Source organism: Panonychus citri, unplaced genomic scaffold (assembly GCF_014898815.1).
Source record: "Panonychus citri isolate SS breed McGregor unplaced genomic scaffold, ASM1489881v1 Contig00138, whole genome shotgun sequence".
In the NCBI taxonomy this organism is placed as follows: domain Eukaryota; kingdom Metazoa; phylum Arthropoda; class Arachnida; order Trombidiformes; family Tetranychidae; genus Panonychus; species Panonychus citri.
In genome coordinates this window covers 3,163,527-3,183,141 of record NW_026515543.1, presented here as the reverse complement: position 1 = coordinate 3,183,141, position 19,615 = coordinate 3,163,527, and the positions used below count along the sequence as shown (strand labels likewise).

The window sequence follows — 19,615 nt, the reverse complement described above, 5'->3', positions numbered from 1 at the left end:
CTACTAATCAAATTAATTAATTCTCGTGTTAATCATCAACATCACCATAATCTCATCTGTTATTTGTTAACTGTCTTCATTGGGATAATCTTTGTCTTGGTTAATCCATTGGTTTCGTCATCTTTGTTTATCTCTGGAAAATAATATTCAATTGCCTTCACCTTTGCTAATCAACTGAATTAAGAGTTGATTAACTCGTAATCTCAACTAATCATGTTTGTGTTTCTTTGGTTTTAATTGTAAATGATGAGGTTATGAAAATAATCTCGGATTAACATGTAGCTCAGATGCTTTTTCTTACAACAATTACAACGTTTTCCATTAATTGTCCTCCTTCGTGTCTTCTTAATACTTGGGCCTTATTCTTGTCTGTTGATCATATTAAAAGACAGTAACAATTAACTGATGGTCATTTCACCTCAACAATTGACCAAGTCAAAAAAGTGGTTCCTGGTTAACAATTAGCTAACCTGACATGACAAAAAACAACCTTCTTCCTACTACTACAAATCATTTTAACATTTCCGTTGGTTTCCTATTATTAAATTGTCATTTTCTGTTAACAATTAACTTATCATCATTATCATCATCTTATACCTGTTTAATTATTCACTGTCTTATATCTGTTTAAATGTCTCAACTTAATCCACTAACTTTTGATTAACTTACTACCAATTCCCTGACTGATTAAGATGATCACCAGAAATCCTCATGATTATTATCGTTCAAATCGCAATGTCCATTCAACCATCAGATTTAATTGAACGTTTAACTTTCGTCGACGAAACTGTGACCGACTAACTTTTTTCGTGTCGATTGTGTCACAATCCCAATCGCTTTCGATTCTAATTGTCAAATTGGTCTTTAACTCTCACTCTTTTTTTTCCTAATCCTAATCAACGACTCCAATTAACACCATGAATGAATACAATGGAAAAAAAGAGAGATTGATGAAAAGAGCACAATAGTATTACTAACCTTTGACCTGAGATTTTTTTCTCAAAACTAAATTAACCTTTTTGTTGCTAAATTGTTTTGATAAAATCACTTGAAGAAAAACAATTGAGAGGAAAGGGAAATACGAAGCTTTGTTTTTCGCTGTAGATTTAATTGTAGAGCATTACAAATGTAAACTAATTATATTCCTTTTCTTAATTGTGACGATAATTGTAATCGAATGAGTTAATTTAATCTCTTTTTCTATTCTCCTCTCTCTCTCCTCTCTCTCTCTCTCTCTCTCTCTCTCTCTCTCTCTTTCTTACCTGCTTCCATCTTTGATTTACTTCACCTTGTTCTTGGTTATAACTCTCTACCTTTCTCAACATGATCTCTACCCAAATGATGATTAACCTGATTAATTGGCGATGTATAAATCAAATGGATGACGAAACTAAATTATCCTAGATGATTCTGATGAAACAACACCAAGAATAAATTTGGTTCCAGTTAATGGCAAGAAAGAAGCTCCATCAATATCATCCGGTGATTATTCAAGTGAACAAATTATTTCATCAACAACCCAAGTTGATCCGGAATCATTTCACTTATCAAACCAATCATCACCAATATCATCAGCATCATTACCAGCAGCACCATCATCATCCTCATCCTCATCATCACCATTATTATCATCTTCATTATCTGTAAAAAGTCAAGCTCGTTTCTTTGAAAGTATGGCTGCTGAAAGTAAAGCCAATGGTGGATTGAGAGGATTAAAAGGAGAAAGATTAACATCAAAAGCAATTAAACCAGTTGCTACTGTTGATAATAATGATGATGATACTTTACCTTACAATCAAATTAACCAAGAAAAAGAGGATAAAGATGATGAAAGACAAAATATTAACAGTAAAAGTCAAACGAGTAAATCACTAATCCATAACGTTTCCACCATTAACTGTACCGGGTCGGTTGAGCATTCACTTAACCAGAACCTCTCAGCTAATAATACAGTTTATGTATCTACTGTCACTTCAACCTCCACTTCAACCTCAACACCAACAGGTAGTAAAAATAATCTTAATGGTGCCAATAGTGGATTCCCTTATTTAAGTCGTGAGCTTGATGCTCATCGTAAATTATCAGCTCTTCATCAGAGGAAATTAACAATTGCTCGGGAAGAATCAGCTCGATCATCATTAATCATCCAAGGATTGGGAATTGTTGTTCAACGTTTAACTCAACAATTGGATAATCTAAATGGACCCACACTGAGGTCACAATTGTCTCAAGTACAAAATAACTTTAATCAACTTGAAGCTTCATTTAATAGTCAAGAGGAAGCTTTAAAATCATTACAAGTTAAATATTCACGGGATGAAAGTCAACTTCGAGAAGAGGTTAACAAATTGACCTCAGAATTGGCTGATGAGGAGAGGAGACATGAACGGGAAAAAGCTCATCTAATTAATTCATTTGAATTAGAACTGGATGCTGCAAGGAAACAATTTGATCAGGAATTAAATTCACTTGAACAAGTTAAAGATGAGCTTAAATGTTTGGTTGATTCACTTAAATCTGAATTAAGGGCTAAAGTAAATGAGATGAATCAAGTTAACAATCAAATGGTTTCAATGGAAATTCATTCACGACAAGAACGAAATGGTCAAGCTCGTCGGGTCGAGGAACGAATAACTTTCATGAGTAAAGAGATTCAAAGTTTAAAAGATGTTCTCGAATTGAAAGAGAAAGAGTTGAAAAAACTTCGAAGTCAAGCTGAAAGAGATGAGAATTTAAATCGTGATCTGATTCGAGCTCAATCAACAATAGAAGCTCTTAGACAACGATTAGAACAATTGGAAATCGATCGAGAAAGGCAAACAGATTCGATGAACAAACTAAAAGCCGAAAATGAAGCTTTGATCGGTGAAATGATTCGAGATCAACGGGAAATGGATAAACTGGCCTTGAGAAAAGAGGAGCTCGAATATACTTTGTACAATATGGTCACAATCAGTGGAGATGACGATAGATTCAATAACAATTCATCACAATTAAGCTACGATAATAATGTTTCCTATTCAAGTGAAATTGTTAATCATCATCGCGAACCTTTAATTGTTAATGGTTCTTACAATCATCATGCTGATTGTGATGGTGATGTGATAATTGATGAGGATAAAATCAAAGAGATGAAAAGAAAACGTCAAATAATTACTAACAATCAACAATTAAGATCAACACTAATTTCATCATCTTCATCGCGATCAACTAATTATCAACAATTTGATTCACCTGTTTCCAGTTCAACGTCAATAAGAATTGAGAAAAATATTTCGCCACCTGATTGTTACAATAATCAATCAACAATTTAACGAAAATGATTAAAAATCTGATGGTTGGAGTTACAATGATTCCAGTTAAATTATTCTGATTATGAAAATCATCTCGATTCTAATGATGAATCGATGATCATTTCAACCATTTTCTAGTCTTCATGATTATTTGTTAATCATCAACAAGATTAAAAGCAAATTAATTAGTTTTACAACAATTGAAACACAGAATTTTATCAATATTTATAAATATAATTATAACGAACTTATTAAAATATTTTATCCTAATAAATTTTACTAATTATCTGATTGTTTATCACGATTCCTTGAAACTAAACTACACAGCAATTAAAACTGATTAAATTGTTGCGAACCGAAAACTGGACCAATGATAAGTTAATTGTGGTAAAAATGAATAACAACATTTGTAAATACAAATGAACGATTAGCATTTCACTTGATTTGGTTTTCAGTTGATTGAAATGATATAATCAGGACGTTGGTTGATTGAGACAAAATTTTGTTAATTATTTGGTATAAATCATAACGTTAATTTTTGACTTTTTTTTTGATGATGAAAAGTTGTAATGGTTAATCAAATTTTCTTCTCTCCCATATCTTCTATTGAATCTTCATCGATTTCAGGCCATTTATCGGTCATTATATCAAATAGATCATCTTTAACATCTCCTTGGATAACAACTTCGTTACCGGTAACTGAAGATCCACAAGCAAATTTAGCGGCGAAAAATTTAGAAGCTTCTTTCAGATCAATTTCGTAGGTTGTCAGTCCACTAACGATGGTCACGTATTTCTTTTTACCTCGATTCGCCCTCCAAAGGCCAATATGTCGGTCAACTTCAGCCTTTTTCTTTACTTTAACCATTCCTTTTCCTCCACGTTTTTGTCGACCCGATTTTTTACCATCTATTGGAGAAAAAAGAAAATTGGAAAAGAAAGTCAGAGTTAATGACAAAGAAAGAAAATCATCATAATGAGTAACAATTAGAAAGAAAGAGTTAACAAGACAAACAATTAGTGAGGAAAAAAGGAAAATACAGAAGCAAAAAATCCATTGAAGAGAAGAGAAAAGCTTTGTTATTGTTGACACTTTTACCTAATAACAAAGGCTAAGAAATTTGTGACAATAAGTGAAAGGTAAGAGGTGATACATTACCTTCACCTTTATCATCTCCACCGGCCTCAGAGATTCCCAGTAATTTTTCAAATTCATCAGGTAAATTTTTCTCCAACCAAATTTTACATTTCTCAAAATCAGGAAAATAAGAACAATATTCAATTGGTAAACCACATTCACCACAATAAGAAACTCTTATTGGAAAACTAGTCTCCTTGTAACGTTCAACAAAATTAGGATGAGGTTGCATGTTAACCAATCCAAATTAAATAAACACTAATCAAGACAATCTTTTTAAATCACAATCAATAATAAAGAAAAAGAAAATTTCTTTCAAAAAATTAACAATTAAAGAGAAAATACAAGAGAGACAAAAGTCTCCACCAGATGTCACCCAAACGAAGAATAGAACAAAAGATTAATTGGTAAATTCGCCGCTAGATGTTACCACCTTGTTAATAGAATTTGAAGAAAAAAAAATCTTTTCTCTTTTCCATGTTCACCTGTATTCGTTTACACCTATGGTATAAATTCAATGGTTGGAATCGTAGTTTTTTCTGTGACACGTTAAGAGAGAAAAGAGAGTAAGAGAGAGAAAGAGAGAGAGAAAGAAAGAGAGATTAAAGGAAAACTCAATCTTTCTTTCCCATAGATAAACAGTTAGAATGTGAAACATTAAATATTAGTTCAATTTCCTGATAAAATTTATGAGAGTAAAAAAATGTATCCAAAGTGAAACCAATCAACTTTTTCTCTCTCTCTCTTTTGTCCCTAATCATCTTTAACCATCTTAAATTGTTAATTGTATTGAAAATTCAATTAATCACCTAATTGATTGTGTCTGTGTTTTCACCTTTAATTGTTCAAATTTAATCTCACCATCAATCACAAAACCTGTTAACCGTTCACCTCTTATGGTTATCACATGGACAATGTTTTCCTTTGGCGTTTTTCTTGTTATTGTTTAACTTTTTTGGACATTTGCAACTGTTTCACTTTTCAAGGTTCATCATTTGGTTTGTTAATTGTTACATTTTATCCTTGATTACGGTAACATGGATTCGTTGGACCTGAGTAATCTATCGGCTGAAGAATATGAGAAAATCATGACTGTCATGAAACGAGATCAAATGTTGAGGAAACAAGAGGAACAACGGATTCTGTAAGTTAATCATTTCACCTTATTTTTTTTCCTCCATTTAATTAATTTGCTTCTCAAATCAACTTCCATTAATTAACCGAAGAAAAAAAAGTTAACCCCCTTTTTTTGTCATCTCTCTGATTCTAACTTGTTGATTAAAATGACATAATATTTACAGTCGTTACAGTTAATTGTTATGACGTATCTTAAAGATTTGATTAGAAATTCATTTTACAATTAAATGAGTTTACTTTTTCAAGGGTAACCCTCAACCTTTCAGATTAGACTTGTTATTGTAATTATGAATTTATTGTGAAACCTCAAACAATTAACTATAACTCTTGCTTTGCTTTTCCCATCAAAAATATGATTATAAAAATTGAATTGCTGCTATTAAAATATTAATTGTAACTTTTTCCTTTGTTGGTTAATTACATTGGATAGTAGGAAAAAATATTAGTTTATAGTTACAATAATAAACAATACGAAAGATCAACAATCAACTAAATTGATTACAATTATAACCTAAGGTTAGATATTTACAATTTTTCTCATTAATATTAACAATTAGGCAATTGAAAATATCTAATGAAAGGTAATCGATTTTCATACGATGTTAAAACTTAACATATATATAAAAAACAAATGATTAATTTCATCAATCATGTTAATCATTAATATAATTCAAAGTTATAAGTTAATTGTAAAATGTTTATGACATAACAATTGATCTGATAACTCAAATCAAACAGGTTGTAAAAGCAAGTTTCCAATTAATGAACAATTAAATTGTATTATGTGATTATATGTATGTTTATATATTAATAGTGATCATGTAAATCTATTTAAATCCCAATTTAATTTAATGAGAAAATTGTATTTCCAGGTGAATCAGAATCAACATGATAAATGAACTTGAAAATTGAATGAAAGAGTAACAAAAGGAATCTCTATCTCTTAACATTGTCAATGATTGTGTTTACATAAAAGTTTCATGTTATCAATCAATTTTATAACATTAACTTAAAGAAGATGCTGTTTATCCTCCTCTCTCTCTCTCTCTCCATCCTACACCCACTCTCCATTCCCACTCTCACTCCCACTTGCACCTCCATCGTCATCACCATGATAAACAACGAACTGATTGAATGGTAATACAAACCATTACTCCAACAATACGAATGGAATGAGATGAGGATGTTATTGGAATGAAAACAAAAAGAGATAATCTATTTTTATCCGAAAAAGTTTTCACTTCTTTAGCTCATCATCTTTCATGAGGTTTCATTGTTTTCTTGAATATATTAGGGGTTTCCAAAAGTCTTGTGCCTGACTATGTTTTATTGTAGATAGAACCAAAATTTGAGTGGCAAATTAATGCTCATAGATTTTGATCATAGAAATGAGTTTTCATAAAATCAGCGATTCAATTTATTTTGAGGTCAAATTAGGTCAAATACGAGTTTTCAATGAATTTTAACATGAAATCAGATTGAAAGGTAAAACAGTTGAAAACTTTAACTTTTTCAATCAAATTTGAATATTTCGCTTAATTTTGTTTTTATTCACAATTTAAAATGATTTCAAATGCCAAAATGCTAGCAATGCTTATGATAAAAATTCTGAATTTTTGAATGAATTGTCCATGAAATCGTGATTTATCTGCAAAATAGCGGTTTTCGACCTAATTTGACCTCAAAATAAATTGAATCGCTCGATTTTTATGAAAACTCATTTTCTATGATCAAAATCTATGAGCATTAATTTGCTACTCAAATTTTGGTTCTATCTACAATAAAACATAGTCAGGCACAAGACTTTTGGAAACCCCTAATACTAGAGTTTTATCAAGGAAACTGCAAGTTTAATATCTTTTGATAATTTTAATTTGGTTAACAATTCTTACTGATATTTGATCATGTTAACTCTTGAACTTAAATTTATTCTGTGTTGATCATTGTGATCGTTGTTATTAAACAATCAAGTCACGTTCAAGAAGTCAAAATTTTCTGTCTGATTTCATGGGAGCAAGAAAATTCTTGTTCCTTCGCTCATTTATCTTTCTTTTTGTTAACCATTATACTGATGATGATCATGTTTTTCATGGAGTTGATTTGATAGAAATGAACTTTTAAAAATGATGAAGGAAAATGAAAGTTCATTGAAAGATATTCATTTAATATAACAACACATTGAAAATCCCATTAACTCTCTTGGAGTTTTATTTATCAATTCTTATTATATTATTTTCCATTAGGTTATTATGATTCAGAAAACATACTCATATTCATCATTTACTTTAAGATTCTTAAAATTTCATCTGATACGCTCCATCCGATAACCTCAAGCTGATCATCATCACCCTGACAATCAACAGTCTAGTTCTGGTTATTATTATTATTACTATTGTTGCTCATTGTGATTATGATGGAAAAATAATTTTCTCTCCAAATATATTAAATGATAATAACAGGGTACACTTAGAGTTTAACCTTCCATCAGTATTCTGTATTAGCAGAATTCATTTTCCACTCTATCATCAAAAAGATTAACCTGCATGGAAAAAATTCTTCTATTACATTTATCAAGAGAAAGAGAAAGAGAGAAAGAGAGAGAGAGAGAGAGAGAGAGAGAGAGAGAGAGAGAGAATAGGAGAAAGGTAATACGAAAGAGAATGAAAGTTCTTGACCTAATTTTGAATGTGACTTTATTCCTCCTCCATTGGAAGGGAGGAGAAAACGAGAGAGAAAAGATGATGAAAACCATGGTTGATAATCAAATTACATCTTAAAGAGCATGTAAAAGAAAAGAATGATGGAAATGATGATGAATAAAGAAAAAAAAGAAAGTAATAAAAAGAAAACATTATTGTTATATTGTTATCACTTGGAAGGAAACTTGTTGATTGTTAGAAATTCATTCCACCACCACCACCATCATGATCATCATGTAAACTGAATTACGCCTGAACAATTATCAATTTTAGATGTAACGGTTTACTCCTTCGTCTTTTTGGAAGTTGCTGACTGAATTGGTAAGAAAAACTGTGAGCTCTTCATGAAGATTTCAGCGTTTTTTTTCATGAATCTCCACCCTATCAATCTGGATGACATTTTTAGTTTATTTTTCTGCCAAAAAAACACTCATGAAGCTAAAATGGTTATTCTTTTGCTACTTTTTCCTTGGTATCGCTTCTGCAAACTATAATCAACTCTAATTACCTTTGAGAATCAGACTCATCTCTGTGATGAACGAAAAAAAAAACAAGAGGTTCATCTTCTCTATATTGCTTCAGGGAATAACAAGAATGATTATGAGGATAAAAATGAACATGAGTAAAAACAGAATTATTTGAATTACCTTTATCATTGATCTGAGTTATTCTGACGTTAACCTTGTGCATTCATCTTGTTACCAGGTTAAGGTTTTGAACAAGAGTAAAATATGGTGATCACCAAGATGATAATCATCATGGTGATGATACTTAGATGACCCAAATGATGAAAATTTATATTTTTCATCCTTATCTCAATCTTCATCATCATAATTTCATCCTCTTTCTTTTCATGGTAACAAGAAATATAATATCATGAATAAAATCCTTTTACCTTGAAAAATTTTTCCTCCTATTAGTTGGATATTTTGAATTTGTTTACAATTTAAATTCAATTCAATCTAAGAGACAATATTAAATCAATTCCAACTATCGAATTGATTAAACTTTTTTATTACATTTACTTTAGTTTCTCAATTTATAGATTTTCCTTCAATTATATTATCTGATCAGTGATATATAATTTAAGTAATAATACTAATAATAATGATACCCGAATGCTAATGATAAGTAGATGATAATTATTTTGATAAACTCATTTGAAGATGATTATGTTTACTATTAATTTATCATTATTGTGAATCACTTTGAATTATGTGAATACAAAATTTGTCTCAATAGAAATGATGAAAACATTTTTTTTTTCTATCAAAGAAAAAGTTCTGACTGAAATGTCAAGAGAGTTTGAAAACTTTTTATACTACCCTAAAATACTCTGAATACTCAATATCTGATTATTCTTCTTGTTCTGTTAATTTCCTTTTCCCCTTATTCTCATGTTCAATCCTACTTTTCAATTCAAATTCTGATTCTGTTTCCATGGAACCAGGAAAACTCTATTCTCAACCACTCGAAATGTTTTCATTATTCAACCAAATAACATTGAAGATTCATTTCATTTCCACATGTAGAGATATCATACTTTTAATATTCCAATTGATGGTGAATTTTATCTTCAAGAACCGTTTTTTCATCATCAACCCCTATTACCTTGAAAATCCTCATGATGGTAATAAAATATAACTGAAACATGAAGAGAGAGAGACACAAATTTGTATCTATTTAGTTTTAAAGAGGGAGGACGAGAAAATTTTCTCATGTTTTTGAAATTTTCAACTCAGTTGAAGAGTTGAAATGAAGATAAACATTAAAAGATGAAGATAAGCAACAATTTACATTTACATCTATTTTGAAGAAGGTGATGAAAACCGTATTGATGATGGAAGAATAAAAAACGATCAACATTTTGGATACAACTTGAGTTTTCACCATAACTACAACATCATTATCCCATCAATCACATAATCGAAATCAGCCTTAGCTATTAGCGTCTCTTCAACCCAATAACAATTTCCTAAGAGTTTTTAATTTCCCTCTTGGTGTTTTTATGTTTTCATCAGCCCTAATTATCACTATTTTAACAAAATTTGAACTTAAAATCTAGAAGCAAAAATGATTATCATGATTAATACCTTATTGTTATCATGTTAAGCTTGTTCATTGTTTTTCATGATAACTTTTCAGCCTCTGTTTACAATTAGTATTAACCATTGTTGATCAACTTTTGATTGTGAGCATTTTTTTCATCCATTTCATGCTAATTTTTGCCTCTATCTTTGGTTATTATTACTTAGATTCACATGAAAAATGATGATAACAATATTAATGTAATAATTATCCTGAAATTCAATCCGTCAACATGATGTAAAACACCCAAAAAAATTGCTATTACCGATTATCCATGATTATAGATAACAAACCAGAATCAAAAATAATCTCATCAAATAGAAACTAGCAGAACATTAATCATCCAGAATCAATTAAATCTCCTCTGATTAACTATCAAATTACATGATAATTTTAATTGTTTTTCTTTTTGCATTCAAGATCTTCAGGTCTTGTGCACTTGCTGGTGTCAAGGTTTAATTTTAAGAAAATTACCTCAAAAAAACTATTCGACTGAACTTGATTGAAACATTTTATGATAATTTCTATTGTAATTACATTTTTTACCGTTATATTAATAATATCGTTGCAATTATAATTTATTCCTGATTGTTTTTTCATATTGTTGAATAACGTAAAAAAAATCATGACGATTCTCATGCTTGTCATTCCGAAAATGTTTCAGGGAGTAAGACGATTTTTTCCTCTTCTAAGTTACCTATTATACTATTATTTGTAACAGAGGACAATGTATCTTTTAGTTGAGAAAGATTTCTCTTTGTCATCCTTATCATCATGAATATTTCATAATTTATCTTCTTTTTCCTCTCTTTTTTCTCTTTGATCTTTTTTTGGACTCTTTCTTTTCTCTCTCCAACCTTTACTACTACAACCACCCACTTACTCTCAACACCCACTCGTCTACAAGGTAGACAACATTTTTTATTTCCTTCTTTTGATAGTGATGACACACAGAAACGATGATGATCATTATCATCTTTATCATCATGTTTCTGATTCGTTTACTTTCTTGAATGAACCGAAAAAAAAATCCCATGAACGATAACCTTGAATGAAGGAAAAAAAAAGCTCAGTTCTGTTCAAAAAGTTCAACAAAAGACGTTGAATGAAAAAAAAGGTAATAACTGTTGCTGTAGTTGAACTGATTAAAATTGATTCTCTAATTGTTATTGATAAATTTTTAATTGTTTCCGTTTCTAGGACTATTATAAAATTTAATTAATTTATATTATTATTTTATTATTAAAATTTAGAATTGATTAGCAACTATTTTATGGATAATACTGTTTCCAGGAAAACGAAATGATATTGTTACTTTTTAAGAAAGAAATTAAATTCTTGTTTCAAACCAATGATTTACTAACTGTTGAAAATTCATTTGAAATTAAATTGTAAATAGTTTTACCACCATAATCAATTGAAGATCCCCGTGAGATATGTTAATATCATTGGGAATTTAATATTTATCAGAATCATAACTTACATCAATTGATACCATGAATTTCATTCTTATCACCATAACGACATGATAAAAAAGTATTACAATGATGATAATAAGTAATAGTTATGCTTTACAAAATTTATGAGATTGCCTGAAGTAATGAGTTAGAAACAATTTGGGTGATAACAATTATAATAAGTTAGAATGAAATAAAGTTATCAGAAAAAGGAAGATAATTCATGTGAAATTTGAAAGAATCAACTCTTTATTTTTGCTCTATGATATTCAAGAACATTTTGAGTTGCCAATAACTGTTATTGTAACGATTATCATGATAGTCTGAACAATAACTTGTAGAAGTAGAAAAACCTTCCCATTGATTTATATGTATTAATTCAAAATGAATAGTTAGTAACATAATCCGTTCACATGAATTTGAATATTAATATCAATAAATTTAATTCTGAATATTTTATCTTCATCTTGTTGTCATCATTTCTCATCATCCAATTATAATCATGTTCTGTTGCATTTCTCTCTCTCTCTCTCTCTCTCTCTCTCTACTTCGCTCATCAAATAATCTGAATATGTTCAGTTTAGTGACTATAATTAACTAATTTCGAGTTTTGTTTTTCTTCATCAACTTTTTTCTTCCATTGAGCTGATAATCATTTTGCTTTATTCATAATGATTCAGTCTTTTCCACCATCTTCATTGTTAATTTATTCAGATTTTGCATGATGAACAGAAAATAGATAAATAAAACAATCTAATGTGATCGTTGTTACTTTTTTCAAGGTAATACTCACAAGTGAGTAAGTTCAATGTCATCAACTGTTTACCTCTTAACTATTATCATTTTCCAGAATCGATTTTCACTCTTACAATACTTAGCAGCATATATTAACATACTGCCTTCTAGTTACAGGGAGTTTCAATTATAATAATTGCAAAAGAAATCCCTGTTATATCATATGCACATACATGAGCTTTCATACCTTGAAACATGATGAAATTTATGTATAATCAATCATAATGGTTAATACATGATACATGATTGATTAACTTGGTTTGCTTTTGCTAAACATTTCATAAATTTTATCATAATAAATATCATCAGATTCCAGAGTTTTATCATTCATTATTACAAATGCTATTCAGATTATTCTCACTTATTGCGAAAAATGATTCATCCTTAATTCAAAGTCTTCATTCAAGTTCAAGGTGCACTTACTGGAGGTCTTTCACATGAAGATGATAATATTACCATTATGTTCAACTAACATTACATTACCATGCGAAGATATAATATTCTGGAGATAGAAAATAAGCATAAATATATTATATCAGATTTTGGACATAATCTGATAATAAACACTTCCATGAATCAGAATCTCTGTTTTCATGCTTGTTCATAGTTGAGGTGAAATTTATCATTATCATCTTTCATCATGATGATACTTGGAATCTCATTAGCTATGAAAATATTATTGCTTTTTTTTATATTACTATTTCAGTTTCATATCTTTTGCTATTCAGCATAATATCTGATCTTCATGAAGATGATATTTTTATGATCAGATGAACTGTAAACAGAAAAAAAACCATTAAAACAATAAATATGATCATTACTGTGAGAGTATTTGCCAATTTAGATTCTACGACTGTCAAAACTTATCATGAATTTCAGAATTTTATATCCCTCTTCTTACCATGTATTACCTTGAAGTAACAAAAGATTACAATGTATATCACCATAAGTATTATTACCTCTCTCCACCCAATATTTGCAAATCCTGATTCTAACTTTTATTTGTCTTATTTTATCAATATGTATATTTGATTTATCAGGAAGTAGGTAAAAAAAATGATTACCTCGTTTCCTTGATAACTTTCAGTATTTCGATAAGGTAAAATATGTAAAAAGCTCATGTGGTGTACAGGAAACTCAATATTCACCTGAAGCTGAAAATCTCACGGATATTTCATATGTTGAACAAATGAATCAAAAGGATGAAGAAAAAAGGAGTAAAAAAAAAGTTCCATCAAAAAATCAATTTCTCGTTCTTACTATTTGATATTAATGAATTTCTATGGATTTTTTCTTCTTCTTCTTCCACAAATCACCTGAAACAATTGGGAAGATTAAGTTTACTTTTAAACGGGAAAAAGTTAACGATTAACGATTTTTAATCTAACCGATAAAACCACCATGGGAATTTCATGATTCTATGATTTATCTAATGAATTGTTACATGATTAGATAGTTTAAAAGATAAAAGGAATCTTTGAGCTTAATTATGTTTATTTTGATGAACTTTTTTTTTCTCTTGAATCAGTTAATTGTCTCATATTACTTTTACCAACAATTAACTTTTCCTTGATTATCCAGTGATTACTTACTAGTACATGTAATTGTCAACAAGAATATATCACCTTATAAGAAGTTTATTTTCTGTTTTTTATTCTTTAATTTTTTTCGTTTATTCTTTCTTGATAATAATCATAATAACAATGATTATATTTTCATATTCATTATGGTTTAACCTTGAACTAAATTCTGTACCTGATTACTTTGTGTACAGTAGTCAGTTAGTTTGTATGTTTACTCTGTTGTTATTATTATTATTACTCTGACAAGGTTATTTTCTTGCTGTTATTGTATACAAAATGAATTGAATCTTGAATTTTTACCTGAGTAGATGAAGATTATGATAATGATGAGTAAGATTACAGGGAATGGTTAAAGAAAATTCTAATGCATAACTGAATACCAAGACTACCTTGTTATTATGATGATTTCTTGACAATCTAAAAGTTTATCCATCTAAATTTTCTGAGTCGTATGAATATAAACATGATGAAAGTTCAGGTTACTTTTCTTCTGTTACCTTGTCTATTTCATCTTGATGGGAGGTTCGCACCCTGTAGATAAAAGTATTAACGATAGAGAGGGAGAAAGAGAAATAGTTAAAAATTCGAATTTAAATTTCAAATGAAGAAGAAGAAGAAGAAGATGACGATGATGATAGATATATTTGCTTCTTCATCGTCTTCTGTTTTTATCTTTTCTCTCACCGTTATGACAATTCTGAATATAATGGTTCTGAGCATTCAACTTTCAAGGTTCAACTTGAGTAATATTTTTTATCCTTCAAATTATATATTATATATTATTACATTTACCATGTAAACAGATGATTTTTTATCACATGTTTTACTGTTTACAAGATATAATTCTGATTGAACCTGATTTTTGATTTGATTGAATTGAATTGTTTCATTTCTCTTTCTTTTCTCTCTTTCTTTTTTCCTCTTTCTTCAATTTCTTCCCTTGTAATAAATGTTGACTTATGTTTATCATATTCTAACCATTTTGATCAAGTGTGGGTGGTCAATATTGCTCAATATGCTCCATGGTACATTGACCATTTACATTGACCCTTTGAATTGTTATTATTATCAAATTCAATCATTGAAATCATATAATATATATATTGCTTCATGTTCCCAATCATGTACACCTTTATTTCACTTTTGTATTATTAATATATTTACAGATAGAGATTGATTTCAAATCGATTGAACGAGTTTGCTGCTCTTTTCAAAAGTCTATCAATGTCCAGTTTAAAGATTTTATATAATATATTAGATTGATTAGAATTTGAATTCAATTGAGAATTAAGGTGATGAATTTTTCTCCCTATTCACCATCATTGAGATGATTTAGATTTGCAGAACTTTATTTTTTTGCAAGATTGACAATTTTCTTTCAAGTTTGAAAGGTCATCAGAACTGACCATTACCAAAATTTTGAATCATTATCATTGGTATTTGTCTGGTCAGTCTGAGAGTCCATTTTATTAATGTTTACTTTGATATAATTGTTTTTTTTTCTGGTCATTTCCAAGTTGATTTAATCGTTTCAGTTGAGAACATCCAAAAAAAAGTTCTGGTGAATCCATTTCTTTTCTGAAAATTGGAACCCAAATAGTTACCATGAAATTTAATTGGTCTCTTTGAAATATTATATATTAAATTTCAATATAGAACAAAAAATTCTCTTCTATTCAAGTAATAATAAGGTTGAAATTTCATCTACTACTGAAAAGTTCTGGGTTTCTCCTTCTTTTTCTGACATCAACTATATTCATCCTTTTCCATCATTATTACCTTTTCATTGAATCAATGACATGAAAGAGAAAAAGATAAAAAATATTAGCATGATCAAGAGTAGCGACAAAATTTGATACCTCGACATATTCAGATTTCCTAACATGTTCACTGAATCAAGTAACTAAAAATATGACGATGAACAAGTAAATATCATCCTTATGGAAAATATTATGTTGGGGAGAGAGAGAGAAAAAAAAAACTTCTTCTTGACTCAATTTGCTATTTCATTTACTGATTCATCCTCATATCATGGTGATTTTTGATCATCATCATGATATTGGCTTGTGAATCATTTCCAAATGATCAAGTAAACATTATTCAGTTGACTTTACTGATTTAATGATTATAATCAACTCTGTCAGCTTTTAACTTCATCCAATGAATTTAGTCAAGTAATAATACTAATAGTATACATAGGTAACACTGTTACTTGATGATGATGATGATGATTTTCATGCGTTCAAGGTTTTCTTTCATCATCACTAACAACTCGTTTCAACAGTTGTCTATTGTCCTAATATTGACAAAAGCTTTTGCAAACAAAAACTTTATCTGCGTGCTTTTTATCATCCTCATCATTAACAACAACAAGATCTTTTTATCAAAACCTTCCAATGTTCCCCCATTACCAATACTCAAACTCTTAAAATAATGATTAACTTGATGATAATTTTCTATGAGTGAATTAACAGTTAATCCAAGGGTCAAGATTATCTCAAGTTAACAAATAATAACAATCAATTCTCATTCACGTAATTGGGTTTACTCCAATTCCAAGATTTGTAATCAATAAAAGTTACCTTTTGTCATGTGATTCCAAAGCCAATCAAAAGGTTTACCTTGAGATATTTTTTCCCTTCAGGTAAATAGAAGTGGAAATTAAATGAAATAAGGAAAAGCAATTGGAAGATGAAAAGATGATCATCATCTCAAATTAAAAAGATAACATTCTTAACTTTTGAAATTGTCTATTTTATCATCCTCATCTCATCTTCATCTTATCCTTGTCTTTCTTTTCTTTCTTTTTTCTCATCTTCTTCTCAATCTCTTATTATTATTTTCAACTTCATATCTCGACTTTATACTTAAAAACAATAGGATAAAAAGTAACAATTTTTTCTTGTTCTTTTACCTGATTCACCTTTTGCCAGATTTAATGTCGATTCTATGATCATTTTTTCTTACTTTTTTTCGTCCTTTTGATATGAGAGAAGATGAAACAGAATAGAAATGATATATGGAAAGAGAAAAGGAGAGAGACATGAAAAGATAGACAGAGAAAAAGAATGGAAAAGAATAAAGAAAATAATAAATCGAAATCAATTCTGAAATCACCTTAGAAAATGAATCAAATGTTCACTGGGATTTTATATTCCATCTTTTTTTTGTTGTTATTATCTCACAAACATTTGATTGTTATCATTTGATGATTCCAGTAGAAAGGATTATCATTGAATCTTGTTGCAAAAGTACAAGAACAATTAAATATACTCAATGAGTGAGAGAATAAGAGAGATAATTGAAACCCTGAAATTTTCCAAAATGATTCAGTGTATTTTTAGATCATCATGTTGCCTGGTTAAAAAAGTAAAAGATGGAAGAGACTTAATTCCACTGTACAACTGTAATCAAGCCTCGAAATTAATTTGAAACAACGAACTCATCCTCATACCGACACCATTAATTTTTTATCTTGATCATCTTTTATTATCCCCATGAAAAGTTATTACACAAAAAACTCCCAGGTTTCACATCCAGAACACTAAGAATCGATTGAATCAACACCTAATGAGTGACATTCGAATGTGATGATGTAGAGATAATAAAGTAATCGAATTGCAAACAGTTATTATATCAATAGACATGCGGTTTTCTAATTGACGTTGATAAGAATCATGATGAGGAAATTATCTCTATGAATCTTGAATTTCTCTTGAATTCGTAAAGATGTGATTACTATTACAGATATTGTCGAATTTTAATTGAAAATATTAACTGATTATCTTTATGACAATCAACAATTTAATTCATCAATCAAGATGAAAATATTAATAAGTCAAAATTTGACCATTAAAAATCATTACTCTCTCAGCTGTTAGTGACATTTATATCTACTTTTATTAATCTCATTTTGATTTCTATCTGAATCCTAATCGTAACTGTAAACATATCATGAAATTCAATATCATGTTATCATCTCTGAATCCCTGGGAGTGTTGGCATGTAACCCTGAAAATATTATTCTTATTATCCCTTACACTTTATTTCACAAATCTAACGGTATTTAAGCCTTTTGAAAAAAAAGTCTTGAAAAAGTTTCTTCACTTGCAAAGAAATCAATTTCAATTTTTCTATCAGAATATTATTCATGATTCTAATCATGATAATTGATTTAAATTGTTTACCATGAACAAGAAGAAATCATTTGCCTGGAGAAAAGCAAAATATTGTCAAGTTAATCTACTTATCCTTTTTTTTCATCACAAATCAAAGATCAACAATCAAGTATCACAACCTTGATTATCAACCTGTTGCAATTGATTTTCCTAATATAAATTGAAGTAATAATTAAATCGTAATCTATTTTAATCATGATATCTGTAAGGGGATTACATATAAATGACGCAACCTTAATTACTCTCCCCCTTTATCTAATCTACATCACATGATACATTAACTATTTACCAATACCCTAGAGGTTAAATGTTACATATAAAAGCACAAGTCCAAAAACACAATTAATCAGATTAGTCAAGTTAAGTCTATTGTTCACGTTAATTGTTTACCCTCTCTCCTTCACTTACCCTTCCTTTACCCTTACCCACAGTTCTGTTTAAATATTCACAAATTTATAAATCTAATGTTCAAAAGTGCTATCAAAAATAAAAAGAGTTTCATTCAAATCAAATCAGTCTTTCTCGGAGATCCCTTGGTAAGGTTTGTCTACGACAAAAATACTCACACATTGGTGGAGATGCCTCCGCTGATTTAAGCCTGAATTATAAACCCTTTTTCTCAAAGTAGCTACAATCATCACCAAAGAAACAACCTATAAACCAAAGCTTCGGTTTCACCAAAAGGCTTTCGTTTCCGTTTCCTGATCATAGTGCTTCAAAGGTTAAGTCAAAGAAGGGAAAGAGGACCTTTTTCCCTTCCGAAACCAACCTCATTAGACTTTAGTGAATAAACACCTTTAACTGTGTGCGTACTAAGTGTATCGTGATAAGTGAAAAACAATTAAAGTGAAAATGCTTAGTGAAAGTGAAAGTGCGACTTATCCAAAGTCAAAAACTCAAGATGTGGTTTCAAGAAATGAACTGATTGGAATCTCTATGGAATGGGGAATAAAGAACCCTGAACAGAAGACATGTGACATGTTAAGAAAAGAGATCTGGGAATCTCAGGTAATTCAAGAAATGTTCCAGAATGACGGTGAAGACATCAAAGGAAATTTCGAGGTAAACTCAAAGCGAGAATACCCAATAAAATGGATGGATGGAATTCAGCTAAGAAAGGTTGGACTGGATTTCAATTCATTGGTAATATTGGTCAAAGAAAAGATAAACTCGATTGATCAATTCAAAAACTACACGAAAAGGCAAATTGAGGACGATTTGGGAATATCACCTGCATTCGCCTCACT

At 29.5% G+C, this 19,615-nt stretch overlaps 3 protein-coding genes across 9 annotated transcripts in view; 2 read left to right on the top strand and 1 right to left on the bottom strand.

Moving 5' to 3' along the window:
* LOC128393808 (serine-rich adhesin for platelets-like) overlaps positions 1–3,579 on the top strand; it is a 29,352-nt gene extending 25,773 nt beyond the window's left edge. For all 7 annotated transcript variants that reach the window (XM_053354023.1, XM_053354022.1, XM_053354025.1 and 4 more), the window contains one exon: positions 1,405–3,579. In XM_053354023.1, the coding sequence (XP_053209998.1) occupies positions 1,405–3,314 (1,910 nt within the window). In that variant the 3' untranslated portion in view covers positions 3,315–3,579. The remainder of the gene's footprint in view (positions 1–1,404) is intronic.
* A 199-nt stretch (positions 3,580–3,778) lies between these two features.
* Positions 3,779–4,765, bottom strand: LOC128393817 (density-regulated protein homolog). Its single transcript, XM_053354035.1, has 2 exons — positions 4,453–4,765; positions 3,779–4,202 (listed from the first exon to the last, which is right to left on the bottom strand). Exons 1-2 carry the CDS (start codon positions 4,661–4,663, stop codon positions 3,871–3,873), a joined length of 543 nt encoding a protein of 180 aa, XP_053210010.1. The 5' UTR covers positions 4,664–4,765; the 3' UTR covers positions 3,779–3,870.
* A 150-nt stretch (positions 4,766–4,915) lies between these two features.
* Positions 4,916–19,615, top strand: part of LOC128393612 (uncharacterized) — a 63,967-nt gene continuing 49,267 nt past the window's right edge. Inside the window, 1 exon segment of the mRNA XM_053353804.1 lies at positions 4,916–5,575. Within this exon segment, the coding sequence (XP_053209779.1) occupies positions 5,469–5,575 (107 nt within the window). The 5' untranslated portion in view covers positions 4,916–5,468.